Raw genomic sequence first — 17,392 nt, 5'->3', positions numbered from 1 at the left:
AGATAAATTCCTTACTTCTCCATGCTGCCATTTAGAACTATTCCATGTCATACTGATTTCCTCTGTCTCTCTAGTATGACTATATATTTTCTGAACCATCTATTCCCAAGGTTGATTACATACTATCTTACATTTCTCCAAAAAGAATATAAGCTTTCCAAGGGCTGAGACTTTGTCTCCTACTTTCTTGTATGCATGGCAATAACTAGGATACTGCTGGGTACACAGTAGGTATTAGATAAATGCTTATTTGCCTTCCCTTCCTCTTCTAACCCCTTCCCTCCAATCACTGTTTTTTTTTCTTAAGAAATGAGTGATCATATTTTTATTCATTGAAATTTAAAGAACAAACATGAGTGTTAGTTGAAAAATAACTTAGTTTACAGAATGTCAAGGGTAGATACCCAATACAAGATCCCTGTGAAAAGACATGAAGGGATTGAAAACCTGAAGGAACAGGATGGACCTTCAAAATATATAGGTCAATTCTCCAAAAGTAATGAAAAAGTACCTCTGAGGGCCTGGTTCAGGGACCCCATGTATTGGAACCACCCAAGCCTAAAGGATTGGAAGTAAAAACCTTCTGCAAGAATCTTTCCTGGGACCTGCAGGCCATTTCTACTGTATATTCATATACAGAGCTTGATGTATCTATAGCCCAGGCTTATCAGGGTGTGTAAAGCCTCCAGTCTGGATGAAACCTATACAGACTTTCATTCTTTAATTTTTTTTTATTGCTAGTACAAGATACTTCCCCCCATCCCCAAAAAAGCCCCCTCCCCAAGTTTTATACCCTGAAAACAGTTAAGCAAAGCTATGTAATTATATCATTGTGAGTGGTAGTACAACATGTTCCACTTTTATAGTTTAACATACATTAACATAAAGAAGACAGATATAAGATAAAATAAGTTGATTAATGGATAGATAGATAGATAGATAGAGAAATAAAGGAAAGTATCACAGAGCCATAGTGGATAACCCTTGTCTTAGAGTAGGGAAGAGTCGTGATACCTGTTAAGAAAACAACTACAACCTCTTGCTTTACCATTAATCATGATTGGAGCCCTCTGATCCCCTTCCCCCACCCCCATGAGGACTTAGCTTGTACCTCTTTGAGGCACTTATCACATTTTGCTTTGTATTACAGTTATATGCGTACATGTCTTATCTCTCATACTTGGGGGGTGAAGTCTCATTCATCTTTCTAATCCTCACAGCAACTGGCATAGGGCCTTGGCTGTTTACTAAATGAATAAGTGAGGGGATGAATGAATGAGTAGTTGAATGAATGGAAGAGCAAATGAATCTTGACAGGAGAGGAAGAGGGTAGACTAGACAAGGGTGGGAGGGTACTCTCCTGGGAGGGGAATACTTCCCCATGGACACTCGAGGATGCTGCTTCACTGCCAAGAACAGAGATGATGAAGTAAGTGCCTAGGTTCATATAGCATAGCCTCTGGGTATTCAGTAAATCATTCTGAGTTTTGCTTGCAATTATTGTCTGTACTGGTCAAAGAATGAATAAACAGTGAGAATGGGTCAAGAAATGCAAGCTCCTTCTTCTTCCTTGTGTTACTCCTTATGATCTTTCAGTTTTCTTCATCTGGCCTATTAAGAGTCCTGTAGAAGTGGGAGGAACTATAGCCATTTGGAAGCTTTGTGGTTCTCAGGCATGAACTCTAGGCTTTTGATGAAAATCCCTATTTACACATCTGTTGAGTTGGGATGGAGAAAAGAATAGATGCCCATTCAGTAGTCCTCACTATCTTGTCATCTCCATCTTGCTATGGCGAAGATTTTCTTACGTGTATTTCAGGTAGCTGAAAAATTTGGTGCTTAAAAATGAGAAAGAAGAAGGAGGAGCCTGTCATTGACAGGGCCATTTTGAATGATTGTGTGTATATACACATATGCATATGGTATGCGACTATAAAGTGACACATTTTTAAACAAAGACTCTTCTTTAGAAGTGGCCTTCATAGCTAATGAGGCATAGAAGAAAATCCATCTCATTGCCTAATGGGTATGCCTTGTTTTGGGTAAAAATTCCAACCCACATACATACCTTATTCCTGATACTGAGCTCTGAAAGAACTTTAGCTGTTTCCAGTGGTAAAGATTTGTTATCCCTGATGATATTCAAAAGAAAGCGTCACTAACTCTGGGTCTCTATACATGTGTGTTATGTATTTCCAATGATATTTATGCACCTGCATATATGTATATTTATGTATCTGTCTGTATATATCTATATGCACATATGTACATGTGTATTTAGACATACATACATACATGTCTGAATATAAGGCATGGGAGGTACCTTGGAAGTTATCTAGTTGAACCCCTGCTTTTTACATTTGAGGAATCTGAGAGTTAAACGACTGGTCCAAGGTAACACAGGTAAGTGAAAGAGGTAGTATTTGAATCTAGGTCCTCTTTCTCTAAAGCTCTAAAGTTCCTTTCATTTACTACTATATTTGTGCATGCAAACCCTACCAGAAACATGAAACTATATTTGAGTATGAGAGTTCATGTTTCAGGTAGGGTTTATAACAGGTTACTTTGAAGGTCCTGTCTAAGTCTACAAGCATATAATTAAATGTATAAATGTGTGTATGCACATATATGCATATGTATGTACATATGTACAGTTCCATGAAAACGTGGATGGTAAGTTTTATTCATGTGTATATTCTCCATTGGACCTACACTGGGCCTTCTATTAATAAACCTTTAGTAAAAGTTCAAAGAATATATATATATATATATATATATATATATATATATATATATATGCTGAAGGACAGATAGGAAGTCCCAGGATGCATTTCATTCTTTGCCTCCCTCGATCCTCTGGATGCCCTTCGAGTAAAGACTATTTGAAAGGTCATAACAGATTAATTAGCCCTGGCATGCAAGGGAAGAACCTGAGAGTTAGATGCTGTAATCCCCACTTTACAGATGATGAAACTGAGGCAAGAAGCGGTTAAGTGACTTGCCCAGGGTCACACGGCTAGTAGGTATCTCAGGTGTGATTTGAATTCAGGTCATCATGATTCTAGAGCTGGAGTCCTATCCTCTGCACCACTGATGTGTATATGAATTAGTTTACACATTGGTCTATAAATGGATATGTGTATGTATATGCACGTGTATAGACATCCACATCCATGTGCCATTATGAAACATTTGCTTCCTTCCCGCTGCAGTGATTATGGCTATGAGAGACACGGAGATAACCAGTGCATCCCTGCTTTCTGGTACAACCCATCTTCTCCATCGAAAGACTGCAGCCTTGGCCAAAGCTACCTCAACAGTACTGGGTAAGTGCCGGGGCTGCTCACTTCTGGCTCTCTTCTGGACTTTTGTCTAAGTTGCAACAGGACAAAGTGAGATGCAGTTGTAATAAGAAGAGCACATGTTTAGGGCTTGTTAGGAAGAGACAACTGGGCAACATTGTAGAGATTTCTTCCTTAAAGTTCTTTAAGAGCAGGAGAGAGACCCAGGCAGCCAGGACGTTTACCATAACATTGTGCTGGCAGCAAGGGATGGAGGAGGTGAGTTTGGGGTGGTTTTTGCGAACAGGTGATCAAACTGACCAGCACCTGGTTTTGGTGACTTTGTGACATTTGTCCCTATGTGGAGGGGTTGGTACCACAAACCAGGCTGTTTCAACTCTCCCCGGCAAAGAATCGATTGGTTCATTTCTAGAGCCTTTGGCAAAGAAAATGGTCATAAGTGACAGGTATTGCTGAATCCTGGAGTAACACAGTATCCTAGGATTTTAGCTAAGAAAGTCTTGGAAATATAACATTTGGATGCTTTCTGTAATCCTCAAATTACGTGTGTGTGTGTATGTGAGAACGTGTGCGTGTACATGTGTGTACATGTAGTATGCTTTCATTTGCATCTGTCTCTCTGTTCTTGCCTTAATGATTCTATCAGGAGCTTAAACAACTCTTAGAGATTTATTCTCTCTACCCCAGCTTTGCTCCTTGATGACCTACAGCAGACCTGCCAAATAGTCAAGGTAGCTGAATATAGTCAACATTGACCTGGGAATTATGAGTCCAACTCTCCAATGCCAACTTCTTTCTTTAAGAAACTCTCTGTGATTTCTAACAAGTTACTTGCCTTTCTGTACCTCTCAGTTCCTCAGCTTTATAGTAGCATGAGTATTACCCACTGCTACCTGGGAGGAGGAAAATGAGGCTCAAGGATAGAAAGTGATTTGAATTGTTCTGTTAAACAACAAACCTGAGCCAAAGCTTGACAAGGTTAGTACTTTGATTCTGGCAGGGCTGCTCCTAGGGGCTGAACTCTGGTTTAGGGACACTTGGCATTGAGATTGAGGGGATTCAAACTATATATCAGGCAGCTTTGGCTTATAGGCTTGTGTTTTCATTGACAGAGAAATGCTGAGACTGGTTACGTTGTTTGTCAGCCTCTCATGCAGTTTTTGGGGTTGGGAAAGGGTGGTCCAATGAGCTAACCTCAGAGGCAGTGGTTGGTAATGGGCAACTTTCTCACAAAAATTGTTTTACATAGCATGCTCTGGTCTTTGTCAGAAAAAGACCCAGTTATAAATTCCAGCCACATTTGTGGGTTGACACCATTTTAAGTCAACTAAATTTAGGCATAACTTGGCCTTAAAGGATTCAAAGCCAGAAGGACTTTAGAGATCATCATGTCTATACTCCCTCCTCTTGTTCTGGATGAGGAAACTGAAGTCCAAAGTGAGGAAATGACTTGTTAAAAATTACACAACCTTATATGACCAATACTGTTTCACAATGCTTCATGATAACCAAATCCCTCCATATCACAAAATTTCACTCTGGTGCCACTTAGCCAATCATACAAAACACTATAATTATGTTTATTTTACTGTTTTTTTAATAAAATATCACTATCACTATAAAATATATCATCAGACTTGTCTATAAAATGCTTTTTAAAGCTTTTATGTTCTAAATTTTGGCTACATGGAATCTGTCTATTTATGATTCTGTTTTAATGAACCCTGTAACATTTTGTTATTTTGTGTGTGTGTGTGTGTGTGTGTGTGTGTGTGTGTGTCTACACACATGCAAGCCTGAGACATTCCTTTACATTCTAAAGACCCTAACTTTCCAATCAAACACTTCAGGGAGAACTTCTTCTTCTTACAGAAGAATGACTATAAATAGTAGGTACTATCCTCTACCCAATTTGCACTTGAACATTGGTTTATAATTATTAACTCCATAACAGAGAATTTGGGTTTAGAGGAGGAGAGTCTAACTGAGGCAGAAATGTTTAATGTTCAATGAACATTTGACTATTCTTCCTAAATGAAGATGTGTCATGTATAAGACAGTCATAGAAATCAGTAGAATGGGCTTTTATCTATGAAAGCATGATTAAAAAAGGAGGGAAGGGTAATGTGTATAAATGCTTTATAATGTGAGGCATGCCTGCTCATGGAAAAGGCTTTGTTCCTTTCTGTTCTTTCTAGCTTCGTTATCTCAGATTCTAGTTACAGACTCTGTCATTAGAAGCTTTGTGCTAAGTGTTGATGAGCTGGTTAGCCAAGCTGAAGGACAGATAGGAAGTCCCAGGATGCATTTCATTCTTTGCCTCCCTTAATCCTCTGGATACCCTTTGAGTGAGGACCATTGGAATGGTCCTAACAGATTAATTAGCCCTGGCATGCAAGAGAAGAACCTGGGTCTCTTTTAAGTGAACATCATCCTAGATTGAGACTACTATATTCTTACCTTGCAGACAGCCATATGCCAGGGGCCAGTATCAATAATTCATGTCAGGCTATTCATAAAAAAAAAATGTGAATGGAACATGTTTACTTGCACAATAAAGAGTCTTTTTGGACCGCAGCGTGGCATTCTAATGCATTAGGAGTTACAGAAATCACTTTGTTGTAGGCTGTAGTATTAGAATAAAGTTGAGCTCTCAATCAATAAACATATTTATTAAGTGCTGACTATGTTCCAAGCACTGTCCTAAGTGCTGGAGAGCAAAAGAAAATCCCTGTCCTCACAGAGCTTATATTCTAATAAGGGAGATGACTCACGCACAAATGAGAACTTATAAGACACATATAGAGTAAAGGGAGAGGGACCTTAGTAGAGAGGAAGGTACTAACAGCTGAGAGTGGGGCAGGGTGGTGTGAGGATAACTTGGAAAGACCAACTATACAGTATTCTATTTGAAAGAGAGGCAGTGTAGTGTGGTGGAGAGAGCATCTGCAGCTCTGTCTTCTATTCCAAGCTCTACTGCTGGTATCCTAATCAGAGGTGGGGAACCTAGGCCTCGAGGCCTAGGTTCCCCACCCCTGTATGATCTTGGGCAAGGCATTTCTCCCTGGGACTCAGCTCTGAAACAAGGAGGTTAGACTAGGTGTTCTCTAAGGTCCAGTCAGGCGCTGTGGTTTTATTTCTGCAGCAGTGGTCAGGGAATAGAATCTGACCTGCTCTAGTGAGGTCCTTGACAATGGGGATTGGACTAGATGACCTCTCAAGGTCCCTTCCGGCTCTGAGATCCTTTGGTTCTCTAGTTATCTTGGGGATTGTTCCTGTGCGGTGCCATTGAATAGGGGTCTCATATTTGAACTTCTGTTTAAAGTCCATCAGTCCCCCTATGAGGAAAATGAAATACTGAGGGTGGTGGCAGAGAGGGTGCCACAAAATGCTGTAAACCAACTTGATGACTTTAAAGTGAGAACTGTTAGGTGACAGAAGGGCCCCATAGGGGCAAAACAATGTTTTCTGTAATCAGAGGCAGAAGCAGGCGCAGTAACTGGACCGTGATCCATTTCTGCATGGGAAGGAGCAGCAGGAGGCCCCAGGAGAGGGAAGGCAGCGTACTCTCACCCCAAGAGCCCGGCATGATCCAGTCAGCAGCCTCTTTCCATGTTCCATGTGATTCACACATTGATTTTCCTTTCTTGGTTTAGCAACATGAGCCACAGATTGCTAGGTAGAACCAATCAATAACAATGTATACAGAGCTGCTTTTCTCTAGGATGAAGGACGGATACTCCTTGTTGTTTGTTTAGCTTTATAAGGAAAGCTTGGCCTCAGTCGCTATGAGAAGTCTCTTTTCTTTAAACACACAGACACACACACGCACACATACACACATAAACGTGAACCAAAAAACAAAACCATAATGTCAATACCTCCAGGTACCGGAGAATTGTGTCTAACAACTGCACAGATGGGCTAAGGGAGAAGTACACCGCTAAATCCCAGCAGTGCCCAGGCAAGGCACCAAGGGGGCTCCACGTGGTGACTGTGGACGGGAGGCTGGTGGCTGAGCAAGGGCACAATGCCACCTTCGTCATCCTCATGGAGGAGGTAGGTTCCAAACTTTGACATGGAGGCTGAGACACGTGGAAGTGACATTTCTTTCTGCTTGGATGAGAAGGACACTGCTCTTATTCTGCTGGGTGCCTGCAAAAAAGACAAGCCTAGGGGACATAGCTAGAACTTTTGAGAGGAGAGAAAGTGGAAAGAATGGCAGGGTGTAGGTTCTGGGAGGGGAAATAGAAGCTGATTTGGTATCAGTTCAGTGGCATCAGATTATTTCATGAGGGAGAGGAATCAGAGTGTCCCCTTACCCAGAATTCCCTTTTTGGGACTGCTCAGCGTGTAGAATTTTTCTTACCATCAGATTATGTATGCCACACGAAAGAAACAGAAGCTTTCCTTTGTGTTACTCTGAGCTCCCACAGTCCATCTTTCTTTCCCTCACTCCAAACTCTAGCCTCTCCTGAGAAATCCCTGAATAGATTGTCACATTCTGAAATACTCCTACATTATATTCTCTGAGGTTTCAAAAATGGGGTTGGGAAGGTTATGTTATTAAAAATTCCTTTTTAAAGATGGTGTAAAATTTTTGTTTTGATTTTTCCTCTAGTAAGTATAGATTTCATTTAGATGTTTCCCAGACTGGTCAGTGAAACCAAAATGCCCATGGTCACTTTTGGCCTGGGGGAGATAGTGTCATTGACTATATGAACAATGATAATAATAATGATGATGATGATGATGATGATGACAATAACAATTACATAACTTACATTCTATAGCACTTTACAATTCATACACATTTTCTTTCCAATAATCCTGTGAAATTTATAATCCAAATTCATTATTCCCATTTCTCTGATGAAACAACTGAGAATCAGCAAGGTAGTTGCCAAAGCTAGGATATGAACCCAAGTATTTTGTCCCCACATCCTGTGCACTTTCCACTCTATATCATTTTGTCTTTCCAGCTACCACTTTATTTATTCTATGGTCATGGAAAATATAAGTGCCATTTGCTCTTATGAGGCTGCACGTGGGATTTTTGATTTACAAAGTCCTAAAAATTTACATGCAAATTGCTCTGTGCTTTGGGGTTCTTGGGAAGTGACCAAACTGAATTTTCTTTCTCCAAAGACAGAGTGCTTTGGGAATTTTTAAAAGCAGACTCAACATGGACTGGGCTTTGGAGGTGTATTATCTAGACTGGCCAATTGGCATCTATCTCCCCATCCAGGCACTTGATTGAAAGAGTGAGGGACTTTGGAAAGGGTCAGCATCACATTTCCATTTGGGAAATTTTAAGGGCCAGAGCTATGAAAGGTGACTCTTGAATGACTTGGTAGATCCCCGATCTTATCCTTTTGAAAGGCTGCCAGTTCATTTCCACCTTAATTTATTTTCATAAACTCATAGATAGTTGACATTGTGTGGGGGCTGGGAAGCATCTATTAGTATTTCATATATAGCCAAGGTGCTGTTGGGAAGGAGGCAGAATAAAGAGTCTGGGACTCACAGTCATTCTCTAGGAAAAGTGATTGGTGCCAATGGTCCATTGCTGAGAAATTTATTTCCCTCTTTTGCTCCACCTCTTTTCATAAAGAATATAAATGGAGTATGCAGCATTTGCGATGAGGCAGGAGAGAGGGACTTTTTGACTTTGGGCTCTCTCCCTCAGTTCATTTGATAATTGGTGTATGTGCTGCTTAAAATACTTTGGAATTCATAGCCTCACAAGGGAGCAAAGTGGCATTATCCTGAGTAGTAGAAGTGCTACATTGGGAGCTAGGAGAGACCCTGGTTCAGATCTGGACTCTGATACTTATAGACTATGTGACCCTCCACAGGTCACTTAACCTCTGAGTTTCAGTTTCCTCATCTGTTAAGTGGGAATAATAATACCTGCAACACCCATCTCATAGGTGTATTGTGAAAATCAAATGAGATAATGTCTGTAAAGTGCTTTGTAAACCCAAAGTATCAGCTATTGTGCCTCTGTCCCACTGACAAAAGAATGAAGGATCTGGAACAGAGATCCAACCCATATTTGTAACCAGTGATTGCCCATAGCTCTTGGAAAGAGTTTTCTGGATTCAGAGGCTGAGAGCTTTGGGTTCAGATCCTTCCTTTGCTTCTTGCCACCTCACTACCTAGAACATGACTTCAAGACCTTCTTGAGCTTCAGTTTCCTCATCTTTAGCATGAAGGTAATCAACTAAGGACCCCTCCATCTCTAATAACTATGATCCTGAAGGAGCTCCTTGAGGAAGCCATGGTTTGCCCCACCATTGCCCTCATACAGCCTGTAGGTTGAGTATTTGGTAGCAGGGGCCCGACAGAAGCTATGCCCTATGGAAGGTAAGGTAAAGGGTTGCCATTGTCATTGTGGAGTCCCCTGGAACTTAAGGAAATTGGATTGTCAGCAGAAATTTGAATTCCTGGCTCCTCCATCCCTGATCAGTCCCCCTGCCCTTTCTGCTCATCTCTGCCTTTCCACACATGAGCATGAATCTGACATAGGTATGGGATCCTATGGAGGTCGCGTCTCCTCTTTGAGACTGTTTCTTTGTCTTTAAAATGGGAATAATAAAAGCCACACCACCTACCTTACAGGACAATTGTGAGAATCAAATAAGATAATGCCTATAAAGCACTTCATAAGATTGCAATGCTACAAAGAGTCAGTCATCCATTCAGTCATGCATTCAGCCAGGTGATAATAATGAGAGGCAGCATGCTATAAGCAGAAAAGGCTCTGACCTTTACCACCTGTGTGACCACTGACATGTCACTTAACCCCTCAAAGTCTGAGTTTCCTCATTTGTAAGAAATGGGTATGATAACGCCTATGCCACCTAGTGTCATTAGCAAAAGAAGATGTGTTTGAGTTCTAAGTACACCATCCTGGTTAGAGCAGAGCATATCCTAGGGTGAGAATAGGTGATGAAGCTGGAAGAAGCTTGTGGCCAGATGCAAAGCGTCTTGTGACCTTGAAATGCTCGTTGATAACCCTCAGTTCCTTCCCATTTAGGGAGTACTTACCTATGTATACTTTGTGTCACTGGGGAAAGAAAGCCGCCAGTGCTGGTGTCAGGCATAGCCTCGATATCCTTTGCATGGGCCTGATGCGGGGGAATTCTAATAGGCTCCCTAACGATCATGGCCTTGGAGTTCCCTAGTGTCCTAAGAGCAGTCCAAGGTAGCTACTGAGGGTTGATGGAGCAAAGGATTGTTTCCTGCGTGCCCACCTTGTCCAATTTAAGCTAGAAGAAGAAGCATGAAGAATAAGTAAAGCCTAAAGCACCTCATCAGCCCATGGCAATGTTCCCTCATGCAGGGTGATCTCCAGAGGACAAACATCCAGCTAGACTTTGGAGATGGGATTGCTGTGTCCTATGCTAACTTCAGCCCCATTGAGGATGGCATCAAGCATGTGTACAAGAGCGCGGGGATCTTCCAGGTGACAGCCTATGCGGAGAACCACTTGGGCTCGGATACTGCTGTCCTCTTCCTACATGTGGTTTGTAAGTAGGTGAACAAATACAGCCCCTTCAGAGCTTTCCCACCTCCCCTGCTCCATCCCATGCCCAGAGTTCAAAGCTGGGGGGGAGGGATGGGACTGAGCTTTGCAGCTTACAGGTAAGGTGTGGACTTGGCTGAATACTAGTCTTCCGGTAAATAGTAAATCATGTCTGAATTCCACAAATATCAGGCTTCTGTATTGATCATAACTTTCCCTTTCCCTTCATATTGTGTTAGAATAGAAATTAGTGTTATTGTAGTAACACTGTGACTCTCCAGGACTCTTTGGAGAAGGTCATTTTAGGAAGTCAACTTTTTTTCTGATTTCTGAGGGTTTATACACATGAAACTTTCTTTGGAAAATTTAATCATTGGCAAGGAAATGATTCAAAAACATATCTCACCCTTCCCTGCACTATTATATTGAGAATACTGGATGAAATTTAACCTTTTCTTGGTGACTCCAGGGGCATCATTAGACTGTTGATTTCTGCTTTTCAGTGATGTCCTCAGGGGCTGATGTTGGGTATGAGAAGACTGTTTACCCCTGCAATAAATGGCTTCAGACTTCTGCACTATTTTATTTCTTTTATTACTCTCTCTCTCTCTCTCTCCATATATATATATAAATAGATTTATATATATTATATATATAAATAGAGAGAGAGAGAGACAGAGAGAGAGAGAGAGAGAGTTGGTCATGGAATTGGGAAGGTCCTGGATTTGAATCCTGACTCTGATCTTTATTAGCCATGTGACTATTGTCAAGAGCCTCAGTTTCCTCATCTGAAAAAAATGGGAATGATCATACCTGTACTTGGTGGTTCTGGTACAGTCTATAGAATGCTGGGATATTCATTTGTATTTGTAGGTAGATATACCTACATACATAGATATGTATGTATGTATGTATATATGTATGGTATAGGTCTATATGTCTTATAGAGGCATATCTTATATAGTTATATGTTTGTATACATATGTGTGTACATACACACATATATACACATATACATACATACATATGGTTTCCCAAAAGCCTTAGCAGAGTCTTAAGCTTTAGTAACTTCAGAAGTATATATGTGACAAATTTACCAAAAATCATTTGAAAATTTAATTACCTAAATTCCTTTTACATGAATATAGTTTTGTGAATTTTGAAAAATATGTTTTTAATTCTAAATTTAACAAGATGGAACATCATACGTTGTGTGTCTCAGACCGATGGATTGGCAGAGAGGTAGTACTCTTGCTTGGGCAACCCGGTCATGTGCTCTGTCTTCATTCGACTTTTTCCTATGGGGTCGCATCAAAACTGTGTATATGCATTAAAACCTTATTCTTTGGATAATCTTAAGGATAAGATTATAGATTTAGTCCATTCAGTCACTGAATAGCAAGCTGATAAAAGATTTTACAGTTGACTAGAGCAATGTATAACACAGGATGGTGGTTACATTGAATTTTAATAAGAAACAGATCTATAGTTTAAAATTTAATAATTAACCCCCCAATATTTTTGTAAGTTTGTAGGATTTATACTTCTGAAGTTATTAAAGCTTAGAATTGTGCAAAGATTTTTGGTAAATCATATGTATAAATAATATATATGTATATATGTTTATGTATGTATATACTGTTGCTCCAGTTTCAGTCACACCTCCCTCAGTCTGCCTTTCAGTGACACCATTTCATCTTTTCCTTTCTCCTCATTCATTTTCTTCTTGCTTCTAATCCATACAGGCGAAGACATCAGAAAATGGGCTCGTTAGAATTATAGGCAAAGTAAGCATCAATAATCTCTGAATGAGGATTGCAGGGAATATCTGATGAGGGAATATAATTTTATTATATAGACTTTTTGATAATCTATTTTGACTATTCACCAACTTTTTAAGCTTTCTCCTTGGCTTTTAAGTTGGACCCTAGAGAAAGGAGACCTCTGGAGAGTAGAATTTCAGAGAGGGAAGCTGTTAACTGAATTTGATTGGTTTGCTTCTAAGTATCTCTGTCTCCTCTAATCTGTTTTGGCTCTAAAGCCAAACTCCATCTCAGGATTCAGGGGTACCTTTTCTGATCAGAACTGATGTCAGGGAGATGTGAAGCCACAAATTAACTCTGACTTTGAGAAATCAGCTAAAATTTCATGATGCTTAACTTAAATCTTTATGACATGGGGTTTTTTGAAAAGGCATGTTTCCCAATGATTCCCCCTTTCCCTACACATACCTTTATTAAACTCATGCACCCATAAGCATGTGCAAACACAGGGTCCCACATGTATACTCAGGCAACTGCCCTAAACACTCACTTTTAACAAGTCAAACCCATTTTCTGGTCATAATGACTGTGGACAATATAAAGCAAAGCAAACCATTATTTCTGTGAAAGTAGGAAAAAGGCTTTAAAAGAGGCATTCTTATTTTTTAAAAAGCTATAACTCATAAATGCTCAATTCTTATAGCCACATTTATTTCAGGAGAAATCCTGTTGTGACAAATGCCAAGGAAATTTGTAAATTCCTATTAAGGTGCTGGGCTATTTCCTTTCCACTAGAGGCAGCAAGAGAAGTGGCAAAGATGGGGAACCCGAGTTCACATCTTACCTTACTGGCTTACTAGCTGTGTGAACCTGGGCAAGTCACCTAACCGCTCTGAACCTCAGTTTCTCCATCTGTAAAAAGGTAGCAGTAATAATAATATCTTTTCTACCTCCTTTGTAACACCATTGTGAGAACTGTGAGATAATGTATGTAAATAATTATAAATCTTAAAACACTATATACAATTTCAGGTATTATTTTAGATTGCATCTGCTTGATATGAAGAATTGACTGAGTTCAGAAAGCTTTATTTCATTGCATAAAAGTTTACAGTATGTGTGTATGTATTGTTGTTGGTTGTCAGTCATTTTCAGTTGTGTCCAACTCTTCATGACCCCATCTGAAAGGTTTCTTTTGGCAATGATACTTCAGTGGTTTGCCTTTTTCTTCTCCAACTTGTTTTACAGATGAGGAAACTGAGGCAAACAGAGTTAGGTGATTTGCTCAAGGTCCCATAGCTAGTAAGTGTCTGAGGCTGGATTTGAACTCAGGTCTTCTTGACTCCATGCCTGGCTCTCTATCCACTGTACTATCTAGCTGCCCACATGTATGTGTATGTGTGTGTATACACATACATATACACAATCATATATATTATGTGTATATGCACACACATAGACATATTTGTATTCTATAATATACATATACACAATATATAGTCTCTATAGAATGCATATATATCCAGGGGTGGGGAACCTATGGCCTTGAGGCCACATGTAGTGGTCTAGGTCCTCAAGTGTGGCCCTTTGACTGTATCTAAACTTCACAGAACAAATCCCTATTGACATTTGGATTCAGTCAAAGGGCCACACTTGAGGACCTAGACCCACGTGGCCTCAAGGCCGCAGATTCCTCACTCCTGGATAATACTCTACACATACACATACACACACACACACACACACACACACACACTTTCCCCACCCCTAAAATCCCTTCCATTGGCACGCACATTTCCTTTGGGTGTGGTCCTTACTTGTGGGGAGACTGGTCTGAAGTTTCTCGATGGCAATAGCCAGTCAGAAATGAAGCTGGTTTATGCTGCAGGTTATGTGCAAGAAGGAGGAAATGTTCCTTGAAAATTTTATCATGCTCATAATTCCCTCAAAATCAATCATGGCTGCTTTTAACAGCCAGTTATTAGAGCGATAACTGCTCTTGGCCTCACCTTGGGCCATTAGCTAACAAAAGTAGTTGTTAGCTGCCCATAATAACCAATTTCTCATGGATTATTGGATTTTATCAGAGGGATCACTGTTTGATGGTGAGAGTTTTCAGGAGCTTGTCATTTTCATTTTCACCTGAACTTCTCTTTGCCCTCTTCCCTTTCATATACTTCATAGCTTATCTGTAGCTTTGAGGCAAACTTGCATTCTTCCTTATGCTGAAAGCATCCTTGTCTCATTCCGGTTATTTGAGATTTTTCACCGACATGACCCATACCCTCCATCCATGAGAATAAGTCATGTTGATCAATACTGGTCAATCCCACTGATGGTCAATGGCTTTTGCCCTTGATGTGAATTTAGGAAAGTCCCTGTTAGTCCTCTTGGACCACTCAGAGCAGCCAGCTGTATCTTCTCAGGGCAAGGTTGGACAAACCTAATGAAGGTTGAGCAGAGTGTCTAGGATGGCTAAACTAATGGAAATTCCCAGGGTCTCAGGTCATGCCTATTTACCTCTTTTCACACAAAAAACCAAGAGGATTCAAATTATCTTTTGAGCTCTCAAAAAAAAAAATTCCTCATTGCCTTTTGGAGAAGTTCTTCCCCATCTCAATCAGCAATACTGATAGTAATGATAATGTCACTATTAGGAAAGAAGCACAAGTTGTTGCTATATCCCCATTTTAAAGATGGGAAAACTGAGAGATTGAGCAGTTTGTCCAAGCTATTGCAGGGAAGACTATGCCAGATCTAGGACAAGAAGCTAGGTCTCCTGGTTTCTAATTCAATACTTTCTCTGAAGCATATGAATACAAACAGTGAAGATTATAAGGCTTGAAAAGCCTTGGGTACCCCCCCCCAATACATGCCCCCTCATCCAAGAGATGAGAATATGGTCTTTACTTTAAACATGTAAGATAATGTCCCTTTGCACTAGAACAGCTGCCACCCAGGCAGGTATGTCAACCAACTCTGGGATATGTAATGGCATCATCATGGGAACTCTCACTCACCCCCTCCTCAGCCCATATCAGTCAAATCAAACTCTGTAACTGGAAAGCCTTGGAGACTCTGTCTAATACATCCTGAACAGAAGCATTAAGCATTTTAATTTAATTCAGCATAAAAATAAAACAAGATTGGGGAACATTCACCCAACTAAATGTAAAGCTGAAACATTTGCATTTTCCCACCTGCATCTTCCTGTCCTTGTTTTATTTCCCAAATGCTCTAAATTAAAATTCTCCATTGGTATGCATTAGATGTGTTCTTGGCATTCTGATTACTGGCTGCCTTAAACGTGCCGCTGCTCACACCTGCTTTATGAGTGCAGTAAGGGATAGTTGGTTACTCCCCTGGTGAGTGGTTTAATCCAAGGTTGGGAATTCTGCTTGTGTTTCTCTTCCTAGTGGAGAGCTCCCTTTGTCTCTTAACAAAGCCCCACCCACCAGTGTGGACAGCGCAGAGGACGGTGGACAAGGGGCCAGTGGAGGAAGGATGAAAATGACTTGGAGGAGGATGATAATGAGAAAAACGTCCCTCCCATACAATGCATTGACCCAAATCTCAATGCCCACAAATCACTGGAGAAAAAAAAAATGACGGCTCCTGCTCCCTTTGTTTATTGGCTTACATGTCTCGCAAGCTCCCTTTGTCCTTGAGCTAAAAGTTTCAATGAGTATTTGTGGGTAAGCTAGAATGTGTAGGTGATCACCCAAGAAGGTTTTATTTAGAGTCTATGAGCCCTCAGAGATTATTTCAAGCCAAAATAATATGAACAAGTACATGAATAAAATTGTCGACACATTTCCTATTGAGTCAGAGTTCTCTTCATCCAAATTTCCTCTTCTTGATGGGAGTGCACTTTCTATTTGAGCGTGTTTGGAATGATGGCTATGATATATTGTTAAACCTTGAGGGTAGGGGAGCAAAGAGGGTATTGGTAATGCCAGATATCCCATTCTAGGAAGAGAAGCTTTTAAATTGTTTCCTCCCATTCTTCTAGGTCCTGTGGAACATGTCCATCTCAGTGTTCCTTTTGTAGCCATCAGGAATAAAGAGGTCAACGTCACTGCGGTTGTCTGGCCCAGCCAGCTGGGAACCCTCACCTATTTCTGGTGGTTTGGCAACAGCACTAAGGTTTGAGCATGTTTTAAGGGTCTCTGATATCATCTAATGTTGAAGGGTGACTTTAGAATCTTCCCATCACTAACACAAGGATGGAAACAACAGCGACTGACTTAACAAACTTGAGTGATTTTCATCTCTCTTCATGAAATTATCATTGTATTTTCCTAGGTTATTTTAGTGTGATGGGACTCTGGCTGTTGTAATGATTATTTTAAAATTTGGATCCTAAAAAAAACCACACACATACAGAAATAAGAACTGTGCACTTAAAAAGCTGGTGGAATATACAATGAAAGCTGGCATAATGTAATAAAAAGAACACAGGATTAGGAGACTGAGGGCTGATCTGATTGCTCTTCCTTGCCTCTGTCACAGAGTTGCAGAGTAGAAATAGCAATAATTAGAGTCAGAAGATGTGGGTTTCGATCTCAACTCTGCCACTTACTTCCTGGGTGACGTTGAAAAAGTCAATTCTCTTCTCTGGGCCTCAATTTCCTCATTTGTAAAATGAAGTAGTTGAATTCAATGATTATTAAGGTCTCTTATGTTCCAATAAAGTTAATAGTGATATAACCTTGGGTAAGTACACTAACCTGTCCGGGCCACAGTTCCACATCTGTAAAATGAGGAAGTTGGACTACATGATGTATTTGGTACTT

At 40.3% G+C, this 17,392-nt stretch overlaps 1 protein-coding gene across 1 annotated transcript in view; it reads left to right on the top strand.

Moving 5' to 3' along the window:
- The window catches only part of SORCS3 (sortilin related VPS10 domain containing receptor 3), a 682,653-nt gene that overhangs the window by 646,638 nt on the left and 18,623 nt on the right, over nt 1-17,392 (top strand). The window contains exons 17-20 of the mRNA XM_027851811.1: nt 3,213-3,326; nt 7,190-7,361; nt 10,651-10,837; nt 16,609-16,742. Coding sequence (XP_027707612.1) covers nt 3,213-3,326; nt 7,190-7,361; nt 10,651-10,837; nt 16,609-16,742 — 607 coding nt within the window. The remainder of the gene's footprint in view (nt 1-3,212; nt 3,327-7,189; nt 7,362-10,650; nt 10,838-16,608; nt 16,743-17,392) is intronic.

This window comes from Vombatus ursinus, unplaced genomic scaffold, assembly GCF_900497805.2.
Source record: "Vombatus ursinus unplaced genomic scaffold, bare-nosed wombat genome assembly UNPS02009205.1, whole genome shotgun sequence".
Classification (NCBI taxonomy): Eukaryota; Metazoa; Chordata; class Mammalia; order Diprotodontia; family Vombatidae; genus Vombatus; species Vombatus ursinus.
Note: the sequence above shows the minus strand (reverse complement) of the source record. Positions and strands in the feature narration are given on the sequence as shown.